The sequence below is a fragment of the Doryrhamphus excisus genome, linkage group LG22 (genome assembly GCF_037039965.1).
Source record: "Doryrhamphus excisus strain RoL-2023G ecotype Guam linkage group LG22, RoL_Dexc_Guam_v1.1, whole genome shotgun sequence".
Classification (NCBI taxonomy): domain Eukaryota; kingdom Metazoa; phylum Chordata; class Actinopteri; order Syngnathiformes; family Syngnathidae; genus Doryrhamphus; species Doryrhamphus excisus.
Window position 1 is genome coordinate 12,193,193 of NC_136378.1, and position 17,746 is coordinate 12,210,938.

At 43.7% G+C, this 17,746-nt stretch overlaps 1 protein-coding gene across 1 annotated transcript in view; it reads left to right on the forward strand.

Annotated features, from left to right (window-relative positions):
* Positions 1-17,746, forward strand: part of gpc4 (glypican 4) — a 29,142-nt gene that overhangs the window by 8,842 nt on the left and 2,554 nt on the right. The window contains exons 2-8 of the mRNA XM_058063478.2: positions 10,973-11,131; positions 15,223-15,620; positions 15,900-16,065; positions 16,807-16,937; positions 17,025-17,171; positions 17,253-17,377; positions 17,545-17,717. Coding sequence (XP_057919461.1) covers positions 10,973-11,131; positions 15,223-15,620; positions 15,900-16,065; positions 16,807-16,937; positions 17,025-17,171; positions 17,253-17,377; positions 17,545-17,717 — 1,299 coding nt within the window. The remainder of the gene's footprint in view (positions 1-10,972; positions 11,132-15,222; positions 15,621-15,899; positions 16,066-16,806; positions 16,938-17,024; positions 17,172-17,252; positions 17,378-17,544; positions 17,718-17,746) is intronic.

The following is a 17,746-nucleotide window of genomic DNA, read 5'->3' on the forward strand; positions in this document are numbered from 1 at the left end:
TTAAATTGAGAGAAAGGAGAAGCGGAGCCAAGCTTTTGCCTGGGTGTTTGGGTTGAAACCCAGTGCTGGGTGCTGGCCAGACGGGCTGTAATCCCTGCTAATTACTCCCAAGTCCTGCATCAAATCTCCCTCTGATGAGGCCCTCGCTCATGCTTAGCTCACTTTTCCAAACTGCAATTTGAATACATTTCCTGCTATTTATGTAATTCCTTTGTAATGCTTACTGCTGGATATATTAGAATCAAAATCATCTTGTTTTCCTTTGTATTCCAATTGACAGTTTTCCTTCTTGGTGTTTCGTATAATGAAACAAAAGAAGCATTAGGCTGGTTCTTGGCTGCCTTACCTGTACGAGTCTGATTCATGAACCGATGCCATGTTTAGAGCAAGACTGAAATGTAAAACACGATGAAGACAATGGCAGGCGTCCTGCTGGCCAGAGGGAAAAAGAAACTCACACATGAAAGAATATTTGGTTTAACCGCGGCTCTGAAGCTGCAAATCATTTGGTCAGTGTGTTTTCAGGGTGATGTGTTTTGGCAGAAAATGTGTTTAGCGGGAATGCAAGTTGGCCCGCCGGGGCTTCAATTATTGTTTCTGATAGGAATATCAAGCAGCAATGATTCACGTACGGATAGGCAACATTCTGAACGCGCTGCGCCACTGATGACTAAGGCCCCTTAAACCTTTGTGCTCTTTGGTTTTGACTTTCTTGTCTCTTTGACTTTCTCTGACGAGTGGTTCTCTTCCCACCGCCTCCACTGGTGTCCAGTGTCGTTAGGACCAACAGGTATATCAGAATCTTTGTTGCCTCTTTGTAGCTTTGAGCCTTCAGAAACCTAATCTCGTACCTGACCTCATTCTGCCTGAAGCGCTTTGCCGAGCCCTTTCCTGCTTTAACATCTGGTGGACTTCAGCTGCGTTGGGATGTTGTTTATCAATATTCTCAAAGAGTTCCCTGGAATTTCTTATTGTGTTATTGTGTATTTTCTTGTGTAATTGTAAAACTTTTTTAAAGCTTCAAATATGTTTGAAGAAAGTTTACTTTTGGGCAGTTTAAAGCCAAATTCTTATGTTGATCTTTTTTGTTATTTTTTGTACAGCCCATCTGGATAGAGTGCTGTCAGTTTCATTTAGTATACAGGTGGTCCTCTATGTATGCACTGTTAGTAATTATTAATACCGTATAATAAGTGGTAATGGTTTAATGTCATTTGAACATGCATCAGATTCCAATTGAGTGCATCCCATAATCAGTTCCCAGTTCCACATGTCCAAAAGGAGTAGGAAGAAGCAAAGCTTATTAAATCATACCCCTCCATCTGGTACTTTTACAATCACTAACTCTTACATTTGTTCACTTCCTGCTTTCCTAATATAGTTGAAGGTTTTTTTTTATTAAACAATTTTTTAAATTATTATTTTTTAGTTTGATTCCACATACTGAAATGCTATGGCTTTTTAACGTAGTCCTAGCATATAAAGAAAAAATAGCATATAAAATAAAAATAACTTAGGTGGATAAAAACTTTGGCGGACTGGCAGAGTAACAGTTGAGGTAGTCGAGTTGCTACACTGAAGGACATGACTTTTTTTTTTTTAGGTCACTACTTAAGTTGAATCTCCATTACGACTCCCAAGGCAGTTGCTTGTAGCCAGCTCGTAAAAGCGAAAGTGAAAGTAAATTTAGACATGTAAGATGCTTAGTGTACAAATCAACTTTGGTTGCATGCCAGGTCCAAGGTGTTGAAACTCAGCAACGATCATGAAGGTTAAATACGGTATCTTTGAACATGAGAAAGGATCTGCTCCTATGAAATGGACAGTGATAAAAACATAAGCAGCGTAGTTGTCTCATTATTGAGACTTCCTCCTCCCAATAAGCCTGTCTGTCACTTCTTTTAACACCGCCCCATTGTGAAAGACAAACACATTTAATTGTTGCCATTTAGCTATTGGTATCTTGCTATTCTAATGAATCTTTTGGTTATGTTTTTTAAAGTCAGTTTTGTTTTTTGTTTCATGTGCCAAGGGTCTGCTGACAGCATAAATAGACGTGTAACAGGACAAGTCAGTGAGGTCTTACGTGTCCTCTTTTCTCTCATGCTCTAACTTGTTTGCTTCAACTGTGGACTAAACTTCTACCTCTGCAAATCTTTAACAAAACACAGCCTCACTCACTCTTTCACCCCAATACTTTGTCTCCCGCGCTTACAAGCATGGACTGGGTGATGGGGCAGGATGGAATTTGTTGCAGAAGAGCCAGATCAAACGCTCCAAACTCTGCGGCTCTTCAAAAGGCGCATACCCTGAAAGAAACATGTGGAAAAGGGTGCAAGATAAGGCCAGTTGTTACCATGAATCATCGCCATCCACCTCCCCCCGCGATAGCGGTTCTTCATAGTAATGATGATGGAAAAGTTTCATGATTTACTAAGTTTTCTTCTTTTTGCGTGCAAAGTACCTGTAATACCTAACATGGGCATGGGCTTGTCCAAACCAGCGGTTGAAAAACCTCATGTGGACCGCAGTGTGGAAAAAAAGTTTCAATCTTATATGTGGCGTCAGTGTTACAATGTGGCAACTATGTGTCGTTTGTGTTATTTGCTTCCCTGGGTCACACACATTGTTGTGCAATATTGAATCTTCTGTGCTCCGACCTTGGTGATTTTTTTCTCAACTTTGGAGGATGACTCCTACGATATTTAAAAAAAAATAATCATGACCTCATACATTACATCACTTTAGGAGTACTCTTCAGGCTGCACGGTGGATTGAGTGGTTAGCAAAAACATGCTAGGTTAATTGGCCACTCCAAATTGTCCATAGGTATGAATGTGAGTGTGAATGGTTGTTTGTCTATATGTGCCCTGTGATTGGCTGACGACCAGTCCAGCGTGTACTCCACATCTCGCCTGAAGACAGCTGGGATAAGCTCCAGCACCCCCGCAACCCTCGTGGATAAGCGGTAGAAAATGAATGAATGAATGAATGATGGAGGATTGACACCAATAAATGGTTGTCATGTTCCACTCAGTCACTAATAAGAAAAATGTCAATCCTTTTGTGCTAAACATACATGTAATTTAGGGGCTGTTTGCATATCGAGGTCAGAGTCAAACCTTGATGAGTTTATTTACGATGCTCAGTGGGAAGACATTTTGAGAACAGCCCGGAAAGCAGTGGTGGGCCTTTTTTCTAACCGTGTAAATGCAGTCGGGGAAATGTGGGAGCAAGTCTAAATCCCGACAAAGCAGTGACCTGGGAAGTGGTGTGGGCAGGGAGCTTTTGTGCCTGCAGACAAAGCTGTAGATTCGGGCTTAGGATGGAAGAGTCAAACTGAGTGAGAGGCTGCTTCAAATTTGTGGAATCTCCCCAGGGGCTTCTGAGTAAAAGTACATGGATGACAGCATTTTTGAACACTACTCACACGTGGAGAATTTTAATTGGCCAGAGGCCCCAACTGCTTTAGTAATCAAAAATGGACTCTGAGTAGCAAGCTATGTTATGCATCTTTCTGTGTCCTTTGTCTGTTGGATCAAGATGGTTTAAAAAAAAAACAATCCTGTTCTAACACCTGATTCTTAAGTTTGTGCAGTGTGGTGCTTTCAAAGCTGTGCGTACGAGTTCATTCTCAATTTATTTAAGGAGATGTTTTACCCAGTCATTATCCTAAACCACATCTTTGCCTGTAAATCCAAACACATTCACTCCAAACATGACCCTGCTTAACTGGTACAAATGGATGGTTTGCTCATATGGCATGCAGCTTTAAAGGGCTTTTTCATTGGCACATAAGGATGTGGATTCAAACTATACTGTCACTGGTCATATCACCTCGTACTTCGGTACGAGGTACATTATAAAAACAAAAACCAAAAAAAAACCTTAAACTGTATCATGGAAAGCAGGAAGTGAACAAATGTAACAGTCAGTGATTGTAAAAGTACCAGATGGAGGGGTAGGATTTAATAAGCTTTGCTTCTTCCTACTCCTTTTGGACATGTGGAACTGGGAACTGATTGTGGGATGCACTCAATTGTAATCTGATGCATGTTCAAATGAAATTAAACCATTACCATTACCATTACCATTACCATACTCAATTAGAAGCATACTGTATATTGGCCAAACCTTACAGTGTACCTGGCCTATACTTTGATTGGAAGGGTGTAACTGTACATCATCATCACTGTTTTCAGGTCACATGTTCAGTACATTTTCTGATGATCAATGATAAAAAAAACTACAAAATATAAAAATATGTAACAGTAACAGCCTGAAAAGGTGCCTTGCCTAAAGTGCAGCATTAATAGTTCCAATTTGTGGTCTTTGTGGTTCCTGATCGCGACTGAACAAATGTTCCCAAACAGAATGCCAAGTGACGTACAGTACTTTAGTTTGTGTGGTCTTCATGTACTGTGTCTCAGCGGTGACAGTGGTCTTTTGCTCAAGATGTCCTCAAGGCACTGCAGTGACTTTAGTTTGAAGCCGTCTACTTTGGAACGTAAGTTGATACCAGCTTGGAACAGAGCTTAGTCACAGCCATGGATCAGCCTGCTGCTGATCGTCTGACCACTTAGAACATCATCAGTTCCAGACACAACATGAATCTTGAAATAGCGAGTGGTTGGAAGTACAAATCCATCCGTTGCAAGGATAATACATTAGGCATATTTGTATGGAAGTATGCCTTGATTCCGAAAGGCCTGCTTGCTTTAGTAGATCATTTTCATTTTATCTTTGATATGATTGCTGTTTTGCATTAATGTCGGACACGTTTGGATGATGGTGAGTCATGGATCAATTCAACACATTTCCTGACTCATCTTAGAGTTGCTGCCTTTGCCTTTTAGTTTCATCCATTACATGCTGGCTAGCAATGAATGGAGTCATGGGACAGGATCACTGCACTAAAATTAGTTCCCCACACAGGTCAGCAAGTCTGCAGCATTTTTAGGAAGCCGAGACTGCCGTATGAACACAGGAAGCTGATAGAACATCAATTTAAGTTTAATCTTTCCTTTTTTTTTCTTTTAGCCACTCAAAGGTGGACTTGTAGGTGTGTTTTGGATCATTGTCCTGCAGTCCGTCATGCTTGAGGTCGTGAACAGATGGTCGGACATTCTCGGGATTTTTTGGTAGATAGCAGAATTCATGGTTCCATTCATCACTGCAAGTCTTCCAGGTTGTGAAGCAGAAAAACAGCCCTGAACCATCACACTACCGCCACCACATTTTACTGGTGGTTTGATGTTTTTTTCTGGAATGCAGCATTTTTGTAAAGGAGTTCAACTTTTGTCTTGTGAGGTCACAGAGTATTTTCCCAAAGGTCTTTGGGATCATCAAGATGTTTTCTGGCAAAATTGGGACGTACCTAAAAGTTATTTTTATTCAGCAGTGGTTATCGTGTTGAAACTCCGCCATGCAGGCTGTTTTTTTTAAGGTGGACTTTTCTACACAGGGGCATTATTTTATTTCCTCTCAGAAATAAAATAATGATGCTATATGGATCAACACCTTTATTTTCACATACCCCCTTATTACCAGAATTGTATAGCCTTACAGAACAGTTAGAATTCTTTAGTTCAAAACATGCAGCTTTTTTGCAAACAGCCGATTAATTGCTCAGACCCGACGTGTCAAGAATATCTGCCACAATAGATGTAAATATGAAGCAGTTGTTGAAACGGTTAACAGAAAGCAAAGGAAGGGACAAGCATTGGCATTGGCATTGCTACCCGCTGTTTAGTCAAAATACTTTGGCAGATTGAGGTGTCTGTCCCCTTCCAGCACATTCTTGCTCTTTTGGACTCTCCTTATGAGGGCTGAAAGCCATTATTGGTTTGGATGTACGGCTATAAACTTGTCATTACACTATTTTTGTAAGAGGCTGACGTGTCGAGACAAAATAGGTGAAAGTATTGCCCTGCCCTGATTATATCCATATGAACAGCTCTGTCTCCAATAATGGTGTTCCATTACAGTTCAGTGCTGTTCAACATTGTCTCCCTTTTGCTGTGATTCATCCTCTTGATGCTCTTGATGCACCCATGAACCGCGGATTGGAGTTTCATTCACATTGGCTTTGAAAATCCAATTTTAATTATTTGTTGACCAAACTGCACTATTATTGAGTTTGCTAGTATGCACTGAGTGGACGGTACAGTGCATGTATTTGTAGCAACCGGCAGCGTATGCACGGAATTGAGCTCCTGCTGTACCCATTGCACTGTTACATCAACAACCCGCAGTGACATAGATAAGCAACATCAGTCCCGGCGTATCATATGAAATATTTGTTGAACATTGACAACAGGGTATCCGTCATAAAAGTATGATAAAAATTGCATCTAAACATCTAAAAGGCTCAACTCTCAGCAAGTACAGTAAGTTTGTGTGTGAAGTCAAATGTAAATTTGGTTTTAAGACAGCTTTGACATTGAAGACAGGTAGGAAAATCTGGCTAGGGAGTCCGAACAAGACGCACATTACCCTCCTTCAGCTCTGACTGGCACGGTGCCCTCGAGCAAGAGACTGCGGTTGGACCACGTGCTTGCTTGATGTGAATACGTGGGCGTTTGTTACCCCCCCCCCCTACGGCTACTCCCCAAGGTTGTAAAGTACAGACGAAAGCCCTCCGTCATCTCACCTAGTGAAAGGATTCTTTGCAAGATGGCGTGGAAATAATATTTTCTGCTTCTCCGAATACTACAGTGAAACTTCATGTCATTAAGTAATGGTTTTGGCTCCTGCCTCAGACATTTCCGACAATTTTCACAAGTTTTGTTTTTATATCTCTAGCATTTAGTCTGAGGGGAGATTCCCATACTGCACCCTGCGCAATCATGGGGTCTTCCAAGTGTTTATTATTTTCTTCTTAGTTATATGTTGGGATCTAATTCCCATATGACACATCTAAACACATGAAATGATGGCTTTTCTGAGATAATCGTTAAAAAAGCGTCTATAAGTAAAGCCTTTGGAGATGGTGGCTTTAAATTGAAGTTGTTTTTTTGTGGGCAGAATAATGACTCCAGCCATAAATCACTGAATGAATGCCAATTGTAAAGCATTTAAATGACTAAAGTCTAAAAAAAATACACACCCGCACATGTAGACCACACTAGGAGTAAAAAGGATACGCAGACACAACTGGATGATTTAACTGTAACAGGAAAGAATGTAAGAAAATAATTGAGCTGAACCAGTTGACTTTTTAATCTCCTTAATGTGAAGATTGGGCGTGCGGCTGTTCGCTCTGGCACGCGTATGAATTGGAGTTTCACACTTTTTCAAAGCACCTCTGCCGACTCTTCAGAAGCCAACAGGTTTGGCTGGTGTGATTGTGTATGACAGGATGTGGAACAGAACAGAAAGTAAGTCTACAATATCCGGGGATAATTACACCATAAGGAGAGATTTGGAGCGAGAGGGGAATGTTATGGCCGCAGGGCGTGCATACAGTATTTACAACAGTCTCAGCGAGTAACGCTCACTCGACTGTCAGCGCTATCCTTTGCATGTCACAGCAAGGAGCGTCCGTGTTAATTGACAGCCGGCCTGTGTGCGCACGTGTCATGTCACCTGCTTTACCCGGTTTGGTAATGCTTTCACATTGCTAGCATTCCTTGCGGTGGGAATTGATTTATACATAATCGATATAAAAGCTCAGCCTTTGATGTAATCGTTGACAAATGTTGACTGTGTGGCCGTTTTGAAGCCTGCGTCAGACCATGAGGCTCCAATCACTGATAAATGCCAGCAAACCATTAACATGCTCTTGCACCAAAGCTTCCTTTACGGCTCTGCTAATAGTTGTGGCAATGCCTCGTGTTCTGGAGAGTACAGAAATAATCCGTGAGGGACATGAATTTAGCCTGCATCGACCACCAGGTCTTTCTATTTATACTTTTTTTGCATGTGTTTGCGACTTTTACGGCAGTTAATTGCCAGAATGTCTGGGGGAACGTATGCTGGTGGCGTTATTATTGGATGATTGGAGGTTTGGGGGGGGGTTACTGTGTGTGGTGGATGTGCAGGCTGGCGGACAAGGGGGTGGTCAGAGGACAGGACCTTTCTCAGAGGAGTGGCTGTTAACCCCTGACCTTGCTGGTTAAGCCTGCAGGGTGGTGGCGGTGGTCGTCGAGGCAGGCCATGGGTGGGGTGGGGGCCTGCACCCTGATGTCCGTCTGGTTCAGGGGCACATGATGGCAGGCAGAGGGGGCGGCGAGGTGTCTAATCTGGTTTTTGTCTGTGAGGCGTTTTCACCTCCCCCACCATCCTTCCTCTGAGAATAGTGTTTGAGAGGCAGGACAATGTCAAAGGGAAGTGACTTATTTTATGAGCCATTTAAAGGGGATGGTGGTCTCCCCACAAAGGAACGCCAGAGAAGTAGTGGAGTGCTGATGAATGCCACGACACACAGTCACATGTTTGTTTACAAGGTGCTGCTCTTTTGTTTTGGCCGCCATAAATGGCTGTTTTCTCCTTCGGAGTGACACTCTGACAATGTTCCGTCTCTGTCTTCTATTACATCATTGAGGACTCGGGAAGCTGAAGAGTTGAGCTTGCTAAAAAGCACACCAGCCCCCCCCCCCCATCGCACAAAGACTGGTGTCAGTTATTGAAGAGAAATGACGGGCCAAGCTGGCGGCGTGGAAGTGACACTGAAACAAAGTGATGCTGACTTCCATCACTCGCTTGGGCCTCGCAGTCTGGAGTATTTTCTCCCAGAAAGCCAAGGAATTGACTTCCAAAGTATGCATGAGCTAAGAATCTCGAGGTCTCGGAGCGTTCAAGCTAACAATACCACATTTGTATGGACATTCCTGTGAAATATCCAGCATCTCACTTTTATTTGTGTACTTTGCTAAGTAGGGCTATTTTCCATGTGGATATAGCCGTTCTGATTGTACTGCTGTGCCGTGTGGCCCCTACAGGAGGGTGGAGGGCCCGGGTGGCTGTTAGACCTAAGAGTTGAGGTGTGTGTGTGTGTGTGTGTGTGTGTGTGTGTGTGTGCGTGCGTGCCCTGTGCTCCCACCGCCTCCAATCACGCAGGTACAAAGAGCCATGTGTTGAGCGGTGATGTGATGTGTGAATATGTTTAAGTTGGGGCTGCCAACATTTGAATGTGTGTACAGGAGGGGGGGGTCTGCTGGGGTGGAGAGAGATGAGTCTGGGGAAAGACTGAGAGAAGTCATTTGAGGCCTATATGGACTCGATCCCAGACAAAGTCCAGTTGATGGAGCCAAGGTGCATCCTTCGCTTGGACGAACGCAGTATGACTTGGATATGAAATATGATTATTCAACCCAAGGTTTATCAATGTAGCCATTTGTTATTTAAAAGGAGGTTCAAGCTCGTGCCCATGTGAGCGATGCATGGACCTGTGCACACACAAAGGCCTCCAGTTGGAAAACCAAACACACTGTTGGTGCATGCATGATGTGAAAGGACCCCTGTGTTCTCCAAAATGGCAGCAGCCACCATTTGAAACAAAACATTATTGCAGCTGCAATTTTGCATTCTGTCTCCCTTGTGTTTTAATATTGAAATGTACTCATGACAAACTTGACCGTTTAGGGTTTCCCCGAGGATTTTTTTTGTAGCTGTGGTGGTGGGCTGCATGGGAGGGCAGACTGCCGCCCGTGCGTCGTGCCACAAGAATTATTTTTGTTATGACAAATAACTTTTACGACTTATTTATTTATTATTGTTGACTTATTGTTGTTATTGGGGTTATTCCAAAAGGTTTTTAAATTTGTTGGTGAAAATATGATTTTTTTTTACCCTTCATATTTGGGGGTTACGTTCTGGGGTCACCAGCGAATTGACAAAATCTGCAAGTATTAGAGACGCCCATAAAAATGTCTATTTTTGACATATGGTTTGCTTGTTGGCCACCATGCCGCTCATACTGGTTGCTAGATGGCCGCAAACTGTGGGATGGATTTCCTGAACGGAGGCGTGTGTGGACGTGGTGACGTCAAGCAATGACGTGGTCCTGGGTTCGGTTAATCCATTCCATATTTTGCAGCCAGCTTGTGTAACACTTCAATCTATTTCAGCAGAAGTAAGACAGACATGGATGGATGGGAAATTTCAGATTTCTGGTACTTCCCTGCCTTGCTCGTGCGACCTGGCTGCATGAAAAAAACACGCAGAAAATAATTTGCATCTCAATTTTCTTTCTACGGGCTTTGTGTGCGGTCTGCGGGTTTGAAAATTCTGTCTCTTGCTTTTTTCCCCATTTTTGCATGAAGCCACCACATCTGTCAGCATGGAACTCCCCCTTAAAGTGCATTTAATCTGAAACGTGAATTTATGATCTTGGTCAAAGTGACTCATATACAGCACATTCATATTAATAATGCTGTATAGAATATAGCATGTGTGTGCAGCAGGACTGTACTTTAAAGGTGAGAAAGTTTTCAATAAAATTCTATTTCAAAAAAAAAATTGTATAGTAAAAGAATGGAATCATAACCACAAACATATTGAACCGAACTGTGAATTGTGTGTATCATTGCACCCCTAATATTCTGTATATACAGTAAATTATTATTAACAATCAATGAGATTTGGGGAAAAAATGGGGAAAAAAATTAGAAAATTAAAACGAAAAAAATGTCACCAGAGGCTGTGACTCATGAAACGTGGATGTGAAAGAAGCCACAGTCTGTCTGTGGTTAATTCTGTGATTGAAGGGATGACCTCTTCGCTAGTCCACTGGTATGAGTCCGCCGATTCGTCATGGTTTGCCTTTTCTAAAAAGTCTGATTGCCTAAAAAGTGCAGGTTTTCTCTCCAACAGGTGATTTCATTGAAGAGCTTCCTCCCTCAAATGGAAGGAGGCGTCGATCATTAAAACCACCTGCTTTAGTGACTGACCGAACGACTATATCTGGGGTGTAACATGTACCATGATGCATGATGTCGTTTTCACGCGCTTCCTATGTCATCTCTTCCAGGAGCACCCCTGAAAGTCTGTCCGCAGGGTTTCTCCTGCTGCACGGTGGAGATGGAGGAGAAGCTGAGCCAGCAGAGTCACTATGAGATCAAAGCTCCTGTGTCCAGACTCAGCACCAATCTACAGTCCACCTTCCGGCAGAGGCACGAGCACTTTGACAGTAAGCAGACACACGTGCAAGCCACCACGCACTTCCAGGCTACATTTGCCACAAAGTGTCCCCACGCTGGCAGCAGTGGCACACGGTGCTGGAGTTTTTTGACAGACGCTCCCACCTGCCAGTACATTGCCCTGAGCGGAGACAGTCAGTCTGCGTCCACTGGCGTGTCCACCTGTCTCTCAACATCTAAGTTCCCTCCCTCTACCGGCTCCCCTTCTCTAGAGAAGCACACACGGACCACACACATCTCCCAAAGCGGTCTTCTCCATGCTTCCATCTCCTCTGTTTGAGCATATGTGTATGCCTGCCTGCAAATAGTGGCTCCGATTTCACTTTTAGGAGGGCGGAAGCACTTGGGAATATGCAACACAGCTGAAACACACAGGAAGTGGTGTCGATTTTTGACTACCGAGTAACTGAGCGACTGCTGTGGTTCTGATGGACTGAGGCCCGATGAGGTTGAAGGACGGGGAGTCCATTTAGGAAGTGTTACATTTCAGAAGGTGGGTGCATGGGGTGGGTTCTGGCAAAAAACGGTCATGTTGTGGTGTAGGTTTAGCGGCTATGTGTGTGCTATGCGTGTCATATGTGCACGCCTGCGTACCGGCGGGTCACAGACCTTAACATCTTGTGTGTCTGTGAAAGAGAGGGAAGGATTGTCAGTAACAGGGTGCGTGTGTATTGCAGCCAGATGTGAACAGGAATGTGACGTGCTGGAATGCAGTGGCAGCTCACGTCGTCCCACCCCTCCCTTTCTCCTCTCGCTGGCCGTTGTCCCCATCTGATGCTTTCCCCGACATCGCCAGGACTCTTCTTTCAAGTCCAAGCTGCTGTCTTGTGTCAATGGATTTTATTTGTGATGCCGCAGTAGTTGACATTTTTAATGGTGATGGTAATGGTAATGGTAATGGTAATGGTTTTATTTCATTTGAACATGCATCAGATTACAATTGAATGCATCCCATAATCAGTTCCCAGTTCCACATGTCCAAAAGGAGTAGGAAGAAGCAAAGCTTATTAAATCCTACCCCTCCATCTGGTACTTTTACAATCACTAACTGTTACATTTGTTCACTTCCTGCTTTCCTAATATAGTTTAAGTTTTTTTTTATTTATTTTTTTGTCCCATACCAAAGTACTCGGTGATATGAGCATCCAATGCCATAATGGGTACCATAGTAAGTGTCAATATAGTGATATATATAGCACATCATGACTGGTTCAAGACTCTTATTTTTAGCCTTATGCATTATTTTAGCTGTTTGAAGATGAACTATATCAGCAAGTTGAAGTATTTGTGATTTTAGAAGTAAGGAGTTTTTAATATTACATACAGGTAGTCCTCAGATTCATGGTTACAATGCACTCCCATAACTTATTCACCGTACAAAGAGAAAAATGCTACTTTCAACAGTAAAGAGTAAAATACACAAGCTAATCAGTACACTTTATTACTGTGTAATACTGCAAGTAGCCCTGATGTGATGGTGAAATTCTACCCTGCTTTTCATTTACCTGTGGCGTAACACAGCCCCCCCCCACACACACACAACAGGAAGCTGGCGGTTCTATTTGTACTGTTAGATGTGGTATCTCTTTACAAAGGGCCGCTGTGCTTTCATTTGACACCTCTCACCGCTTAAAGTCACATGTTCAGGTTGCCGGCCTCTTATTTACGCTTTATATGCCAAGACACCCGGGAGCTGTGCACACAACGTGCACGTCCTCGTATTAACTCAGTGAACACGACAGCGACAGTGATGTCACATGTGCATAAACACAGCTGCAAATATGAATGAAAACATTCATAACTGCATGCCTTCCACAGTATCAACACCAGGAAGTTGTGAAGTCGTGTATGTGATTAGACCCGCTCTCACCGTGCGCCTGTAGCTAGAAGTCACGGCCAATTAGAAGCGCCAAATAGTTCCCGGTCAATGTTTGCCACGGTCTGCCTTATTGCTGTGACCCTGTCCAGCAGAGCAGGCCTACATGTGGGATTGAAGAATGTGGATTAAGGCTTCTTACACGGGACACCCATTGCCTGAGATCCAGCAGCAGGAGGGTCGGAATCACATCCCATGAGAAAGGAGTGAAGAGCAAGGACTAATTGGCACAAATAGGGGTGCAATTACTTCTTGGGTTGGGACTGGGAGGAGCAGACTTTAAAGGAACACGGGTGGGGGTGCAGGGATGAGGAAGTGGGAGGAGTTCCGCTGCCCTGTTCCTGTGATGGATTAAGATAATTGCTCATAATATAGGGCTCCGGGATATTTATATTTTACACCCTGTGTGCAACATTTCAGCCATTTTGCAACATCCAGCCACAGTTAATTGGCTATTAATGACTTATTAATAATGCAAGGTCATTGTCTTCTTTCACTGACTTTAAACTTGTTGCTACTACAACATTCCCCTGTTGTGGAACTTCTCCTTTTGGTCTCTTGTCAAAGGCGAGTGGAACGTAGCTTTGTGTCCTCTGCTGTGTGTGTATGTGCGAGAGTGTGTGTGTGTGGGGGGGGGGCTGCAGTGTTTCCGGTATCCGTGGCAACACAGTGGCGATTTGGAGTTAAAAAAAAAAAGCCCTCAACTTAACCCACTCCATGCTGCTCCCCCCCCCCCCCCCCCCTCGTTTCTTTTTAGTGTGTCAGTGTGGAGTGGAAGTGACAGCATTACGAGGGGGTTGTTTGTGTGCGCGTGTGCGCGTGCATGCTGGTGGCAGGGAACGTTTAGTGTCTCCTTCTGGGAGAGTATGGGAACTTTACATTTCAAAGGCAGGCAGAGGGCACCCGGAGAAACTGCAGTGGGACACAAGTTTTGTGTGTGCAGGGCAGCCGGGGGGGGGGCAAGTAAAAGGGGGCCGGGCGTCCGCTCGCTTGCATGCACGACTGAAGGTGAAGCATTTTTCTGTGACTCTGTGGAATTCTCATTTTGTTCAGATTAAGAGAGTTAGGGGTGAAGGGGGGGGCTGGATTATTGGAAGGTGGGACGGGGAGGGGAGTGATGGACATTCCTCAGGATGAAGTAGGTCATTGTTCCCTGTCCACTGAAGAGAGCTCTCTGAAGGAACTGATGAAGTGAAAGCAGTGTAGGGATGGGTGGAGGCGTCCAGGTCCATATATGGGAGGGGTGAGGGTTCTCATTATTCAGTAATCCTATTGAAAATGCCTCTGAAGGACAGTCCAAGAGAAGCCAGAAGAAAGGAAGGCAAATGGAATGTGACAACAGAAAAATGCCATTGATGATGGTCAGTTAGAAACGGCTTGGTGTTGGGGGACATCTCCGCTGAATGGTCTGCAGAGGCGAGGACCGGTGCCACTCCTGCACCGTGGAAGGCAGGGGCGACCCGGATCCTCTCCTCATTTTTAACCCCCGGTTACATAACCGCCCAGGTTGTATCATTGTAGATATTTATATTATTGACTCCGTATGTCAATATTATCACAACAGCACAACAAAAAAAGTGCTATGGCAGTACAGGTGGTCCTCAAAGTTCTGTTCCTAGTCTATGATATAAGTCTAGTTTTAGTGGTCTTTCACACTGTACACAGAACACATGAAGAACCTTCTTAAAATAATGTCCCAAGCTAGTCTGGGAGGATAACCTTCTCATCGACTCCCAGATCTACTTGTAGCAGCGCACAGACTCCATGACCCCTCGAGAAAAACCTATTCACAGATTTAGAACATAACACAAAATAATGTGGGGCTGCACGGCGGACGAGTGGTTAGCGCGCAGACCTCACAGCTAGGGGACAAGGGTTCAATTCCACCCTCGGTCATCTCAAAAACAGGCTAGGTTAATTGTCCACTCCAAATTGTCCATAGGTATGAATGTGAGTGTGAATGGTTGTTTGTCTATATGTGCCCTGGGATTGGCCGGCTACCAGTCTCTCGGCCGAAGACAGCTGGGATAGGCTCCAGCACCCTTGTGAGGAAAAGCGGTAGAAAATTAAATGCATGAACAAAATAATATGTGCAGCCAGCAGGCTGGAGTTTGACCCATGTGACGTAAACAATTAGTTGTTGTGGCCACACCTATTTCTGAGCAATATTTATAACAAACATTTTTTTTTCTTTTTTCCCCACAGAGTTTTTCCGAGAGCTTCTGAAAAACGCAGAGCTCTCACTGCACAGCATGTTCGTACGAACGTACGGCATGATGTACGTGCAGAACGCCGACCTGTTCAAGAACTTCTTCCAGGGCCTGACGCGGTACTACTCATCTGGCAGCTCGGCCGTCAACCTGGAGTCCATGCTGTCCGACTTTTGGGCCGACCTCCTGGAGAGGATGTTCCGTCTGGTCAACGTGCAGTATGAATTCAGCGACGCCTACATGGAGTGCGTCAGCCGTCACACGGAGCAGCTGCAGCCCTTCGGCGACCTGCCTCGCAAGATCCGCATCCAGTTGACACGCGCGTTTGTTGCCGCTCGCACCTTCGTGCGCGGCCTAAATCTTTTGCCAGAGGTGGTGAATAAAGTCTCAACGGTAAGTAAGAAGACGTACTTTTGACCTTTTTCATCCACAAGTTAGTGATAAACGTTTGACTAAGAATGCGGTCTTGTGTTTTCTTCCTTGGCTGCGACTCCCTTCAACTCTGAAAACATAAACCACTTAGTTTCCTCTGCTATGACATGTTTTTCCACTGTACTGAGTGATTCATTGATGATTAGATGAGACTGTTTTGCTAAATAATGGCCTGTGAACTAAATGGCCGCAGTCAAAGTATGTTACTGACTGAATGTTTGTCTTCTAACCGCCCTGCAGGTCAGTGCGTCTCCCGGCTGTGTGCGAGCGGCCATGAAGATGTTGTACTGTCCCTACTGCTCGGGCCAAGTGGCCTTGAAACCCTGCCAGAATTACTGCCTCAATGTCCTGCGGGGCTGTTTGGCCAACCAGGCTGACTTGGACACAGAATGGAACAACTTTCTTGGTAAGTGACGATGACAACCAGCCCCCCCAGGAGGGAAGACATTTTTTTTTCACAAGTTATGATGGAACTTAGTGTTTTTTTTAAATGGTGATAATTGCGCTAACATTGCGGGAACAAGTGAAAATTTGTATAAATTGTTGTGATTTTCCCAGTCTAAATAAGGGAATAGAGAATAAAGTCAAAATTACGACAAGAAAGTTGTAAATTGTTGGAAAATAATAATAATAAAAAACAGCAGAAATTACGTTGCATAAAAAGGTAATAATAATGTGGGTTAAATATATATTGTAGTAACATGAGAATAAAGTCAAAAACGTCAGACTTTAATGAAAAAAAGTTGCAATTTTATGGGAATGAACTAAAATCTCAAAGTTGAAATAATTATTATAATAAAAAAAGTTGCAATATTATTGAAATGAGTTGAAATAATTATAATATTTTTTGTAAAAGTAGCTCTCACAAGAAAAAAATCTTAATGACCCCTAATGTAGCCAGCAGTACATTTAAACATTTATACAATATCCAATATTACAATATGTGCACCAAAACTATACAATCACCAGTATAGTGACGTAATTCTATGTGGTCAAATGTTATTTATCACTTTGTCCTAAATGACTGCTGACAAACAGACTAGATGCTGTTGGTGATGTCAGAAGTTTATACTTTGCTTCCACCTACTGGATGCTAGTTGTAACAACAAGACATGACTTATTTCCACAATTTTGTTTTTATTCTCAGATGCCATGCTGAGCCTGGCTGACAGGCTCGATGGTCCCTTCAATTTCGAGTCCGTCGTGGATCCCATTGATGTGAAGCTTTCTGATGCCATCATGACAATGCAAGAGAACAGCATGCAAGTTTCTCAGAAGGTCCGTATCCGTTCCGTCTCTTCCATAATACAGATTTGAAAGTAAGCAAGTACAGATTAGCTTACTATTTTTGACACTTGCTTGCAGGTTTTCCATGGCTGTGGCCAACCTAAACCAAGCATGGCATTCCGCTCCAAACGTTCTCCCAAGGAAACTAGCTTTACTGGCCGCTTCCGCCCCTACGGTCCTGATGCAAGACCCACCACCGCTGCCGGAACTAGCTTAGATAGACTGGTAAGTGCTGAGACTACCCGGTAGACCAATGTGTGTCTTTTAGTGGACGCTGAACTTTTAGTTGTGTATTTCTTCCAACAGATGAGTGATGTCAAGAAGAAGCTGAAACATGCCAAAAAGTTCTGGTCCACGTTGCCAGACACTGTGTGCACGGGGGAGAGGATTGCACCTGGCGACGATTGCTGGAATGGCACAGCGAAAAGCAGGTAAATGATTTCATATCCACATTTCATACATTTTTGTTACGTTAATTGGCCACTCCAAATTGTCCATAGGTATGAATGTGAGTGTGAATGGTTGTTTGTCTACATGTGCCCCCCCCGTGACTGTATTAGATTGTAAACCAGCTGATATCGGTGATTTCTTCACACAGGTATGAGTCGGTGGTGATTGGAAATGGGCTGGCCAATCAGGTGTCCAACCCCGATGTGGACGTGGACATTACAAAGCCAGATATTGTCATACGGAGTCAGATTGCGGTTTTGAAGGAAATGACAAGTTGGATCAAAGCTGCTTGCAGCGGCAACGACATCTCCGTCGAGAACGGTGAGGATGCTTGCCTTTCATTTCTTCAT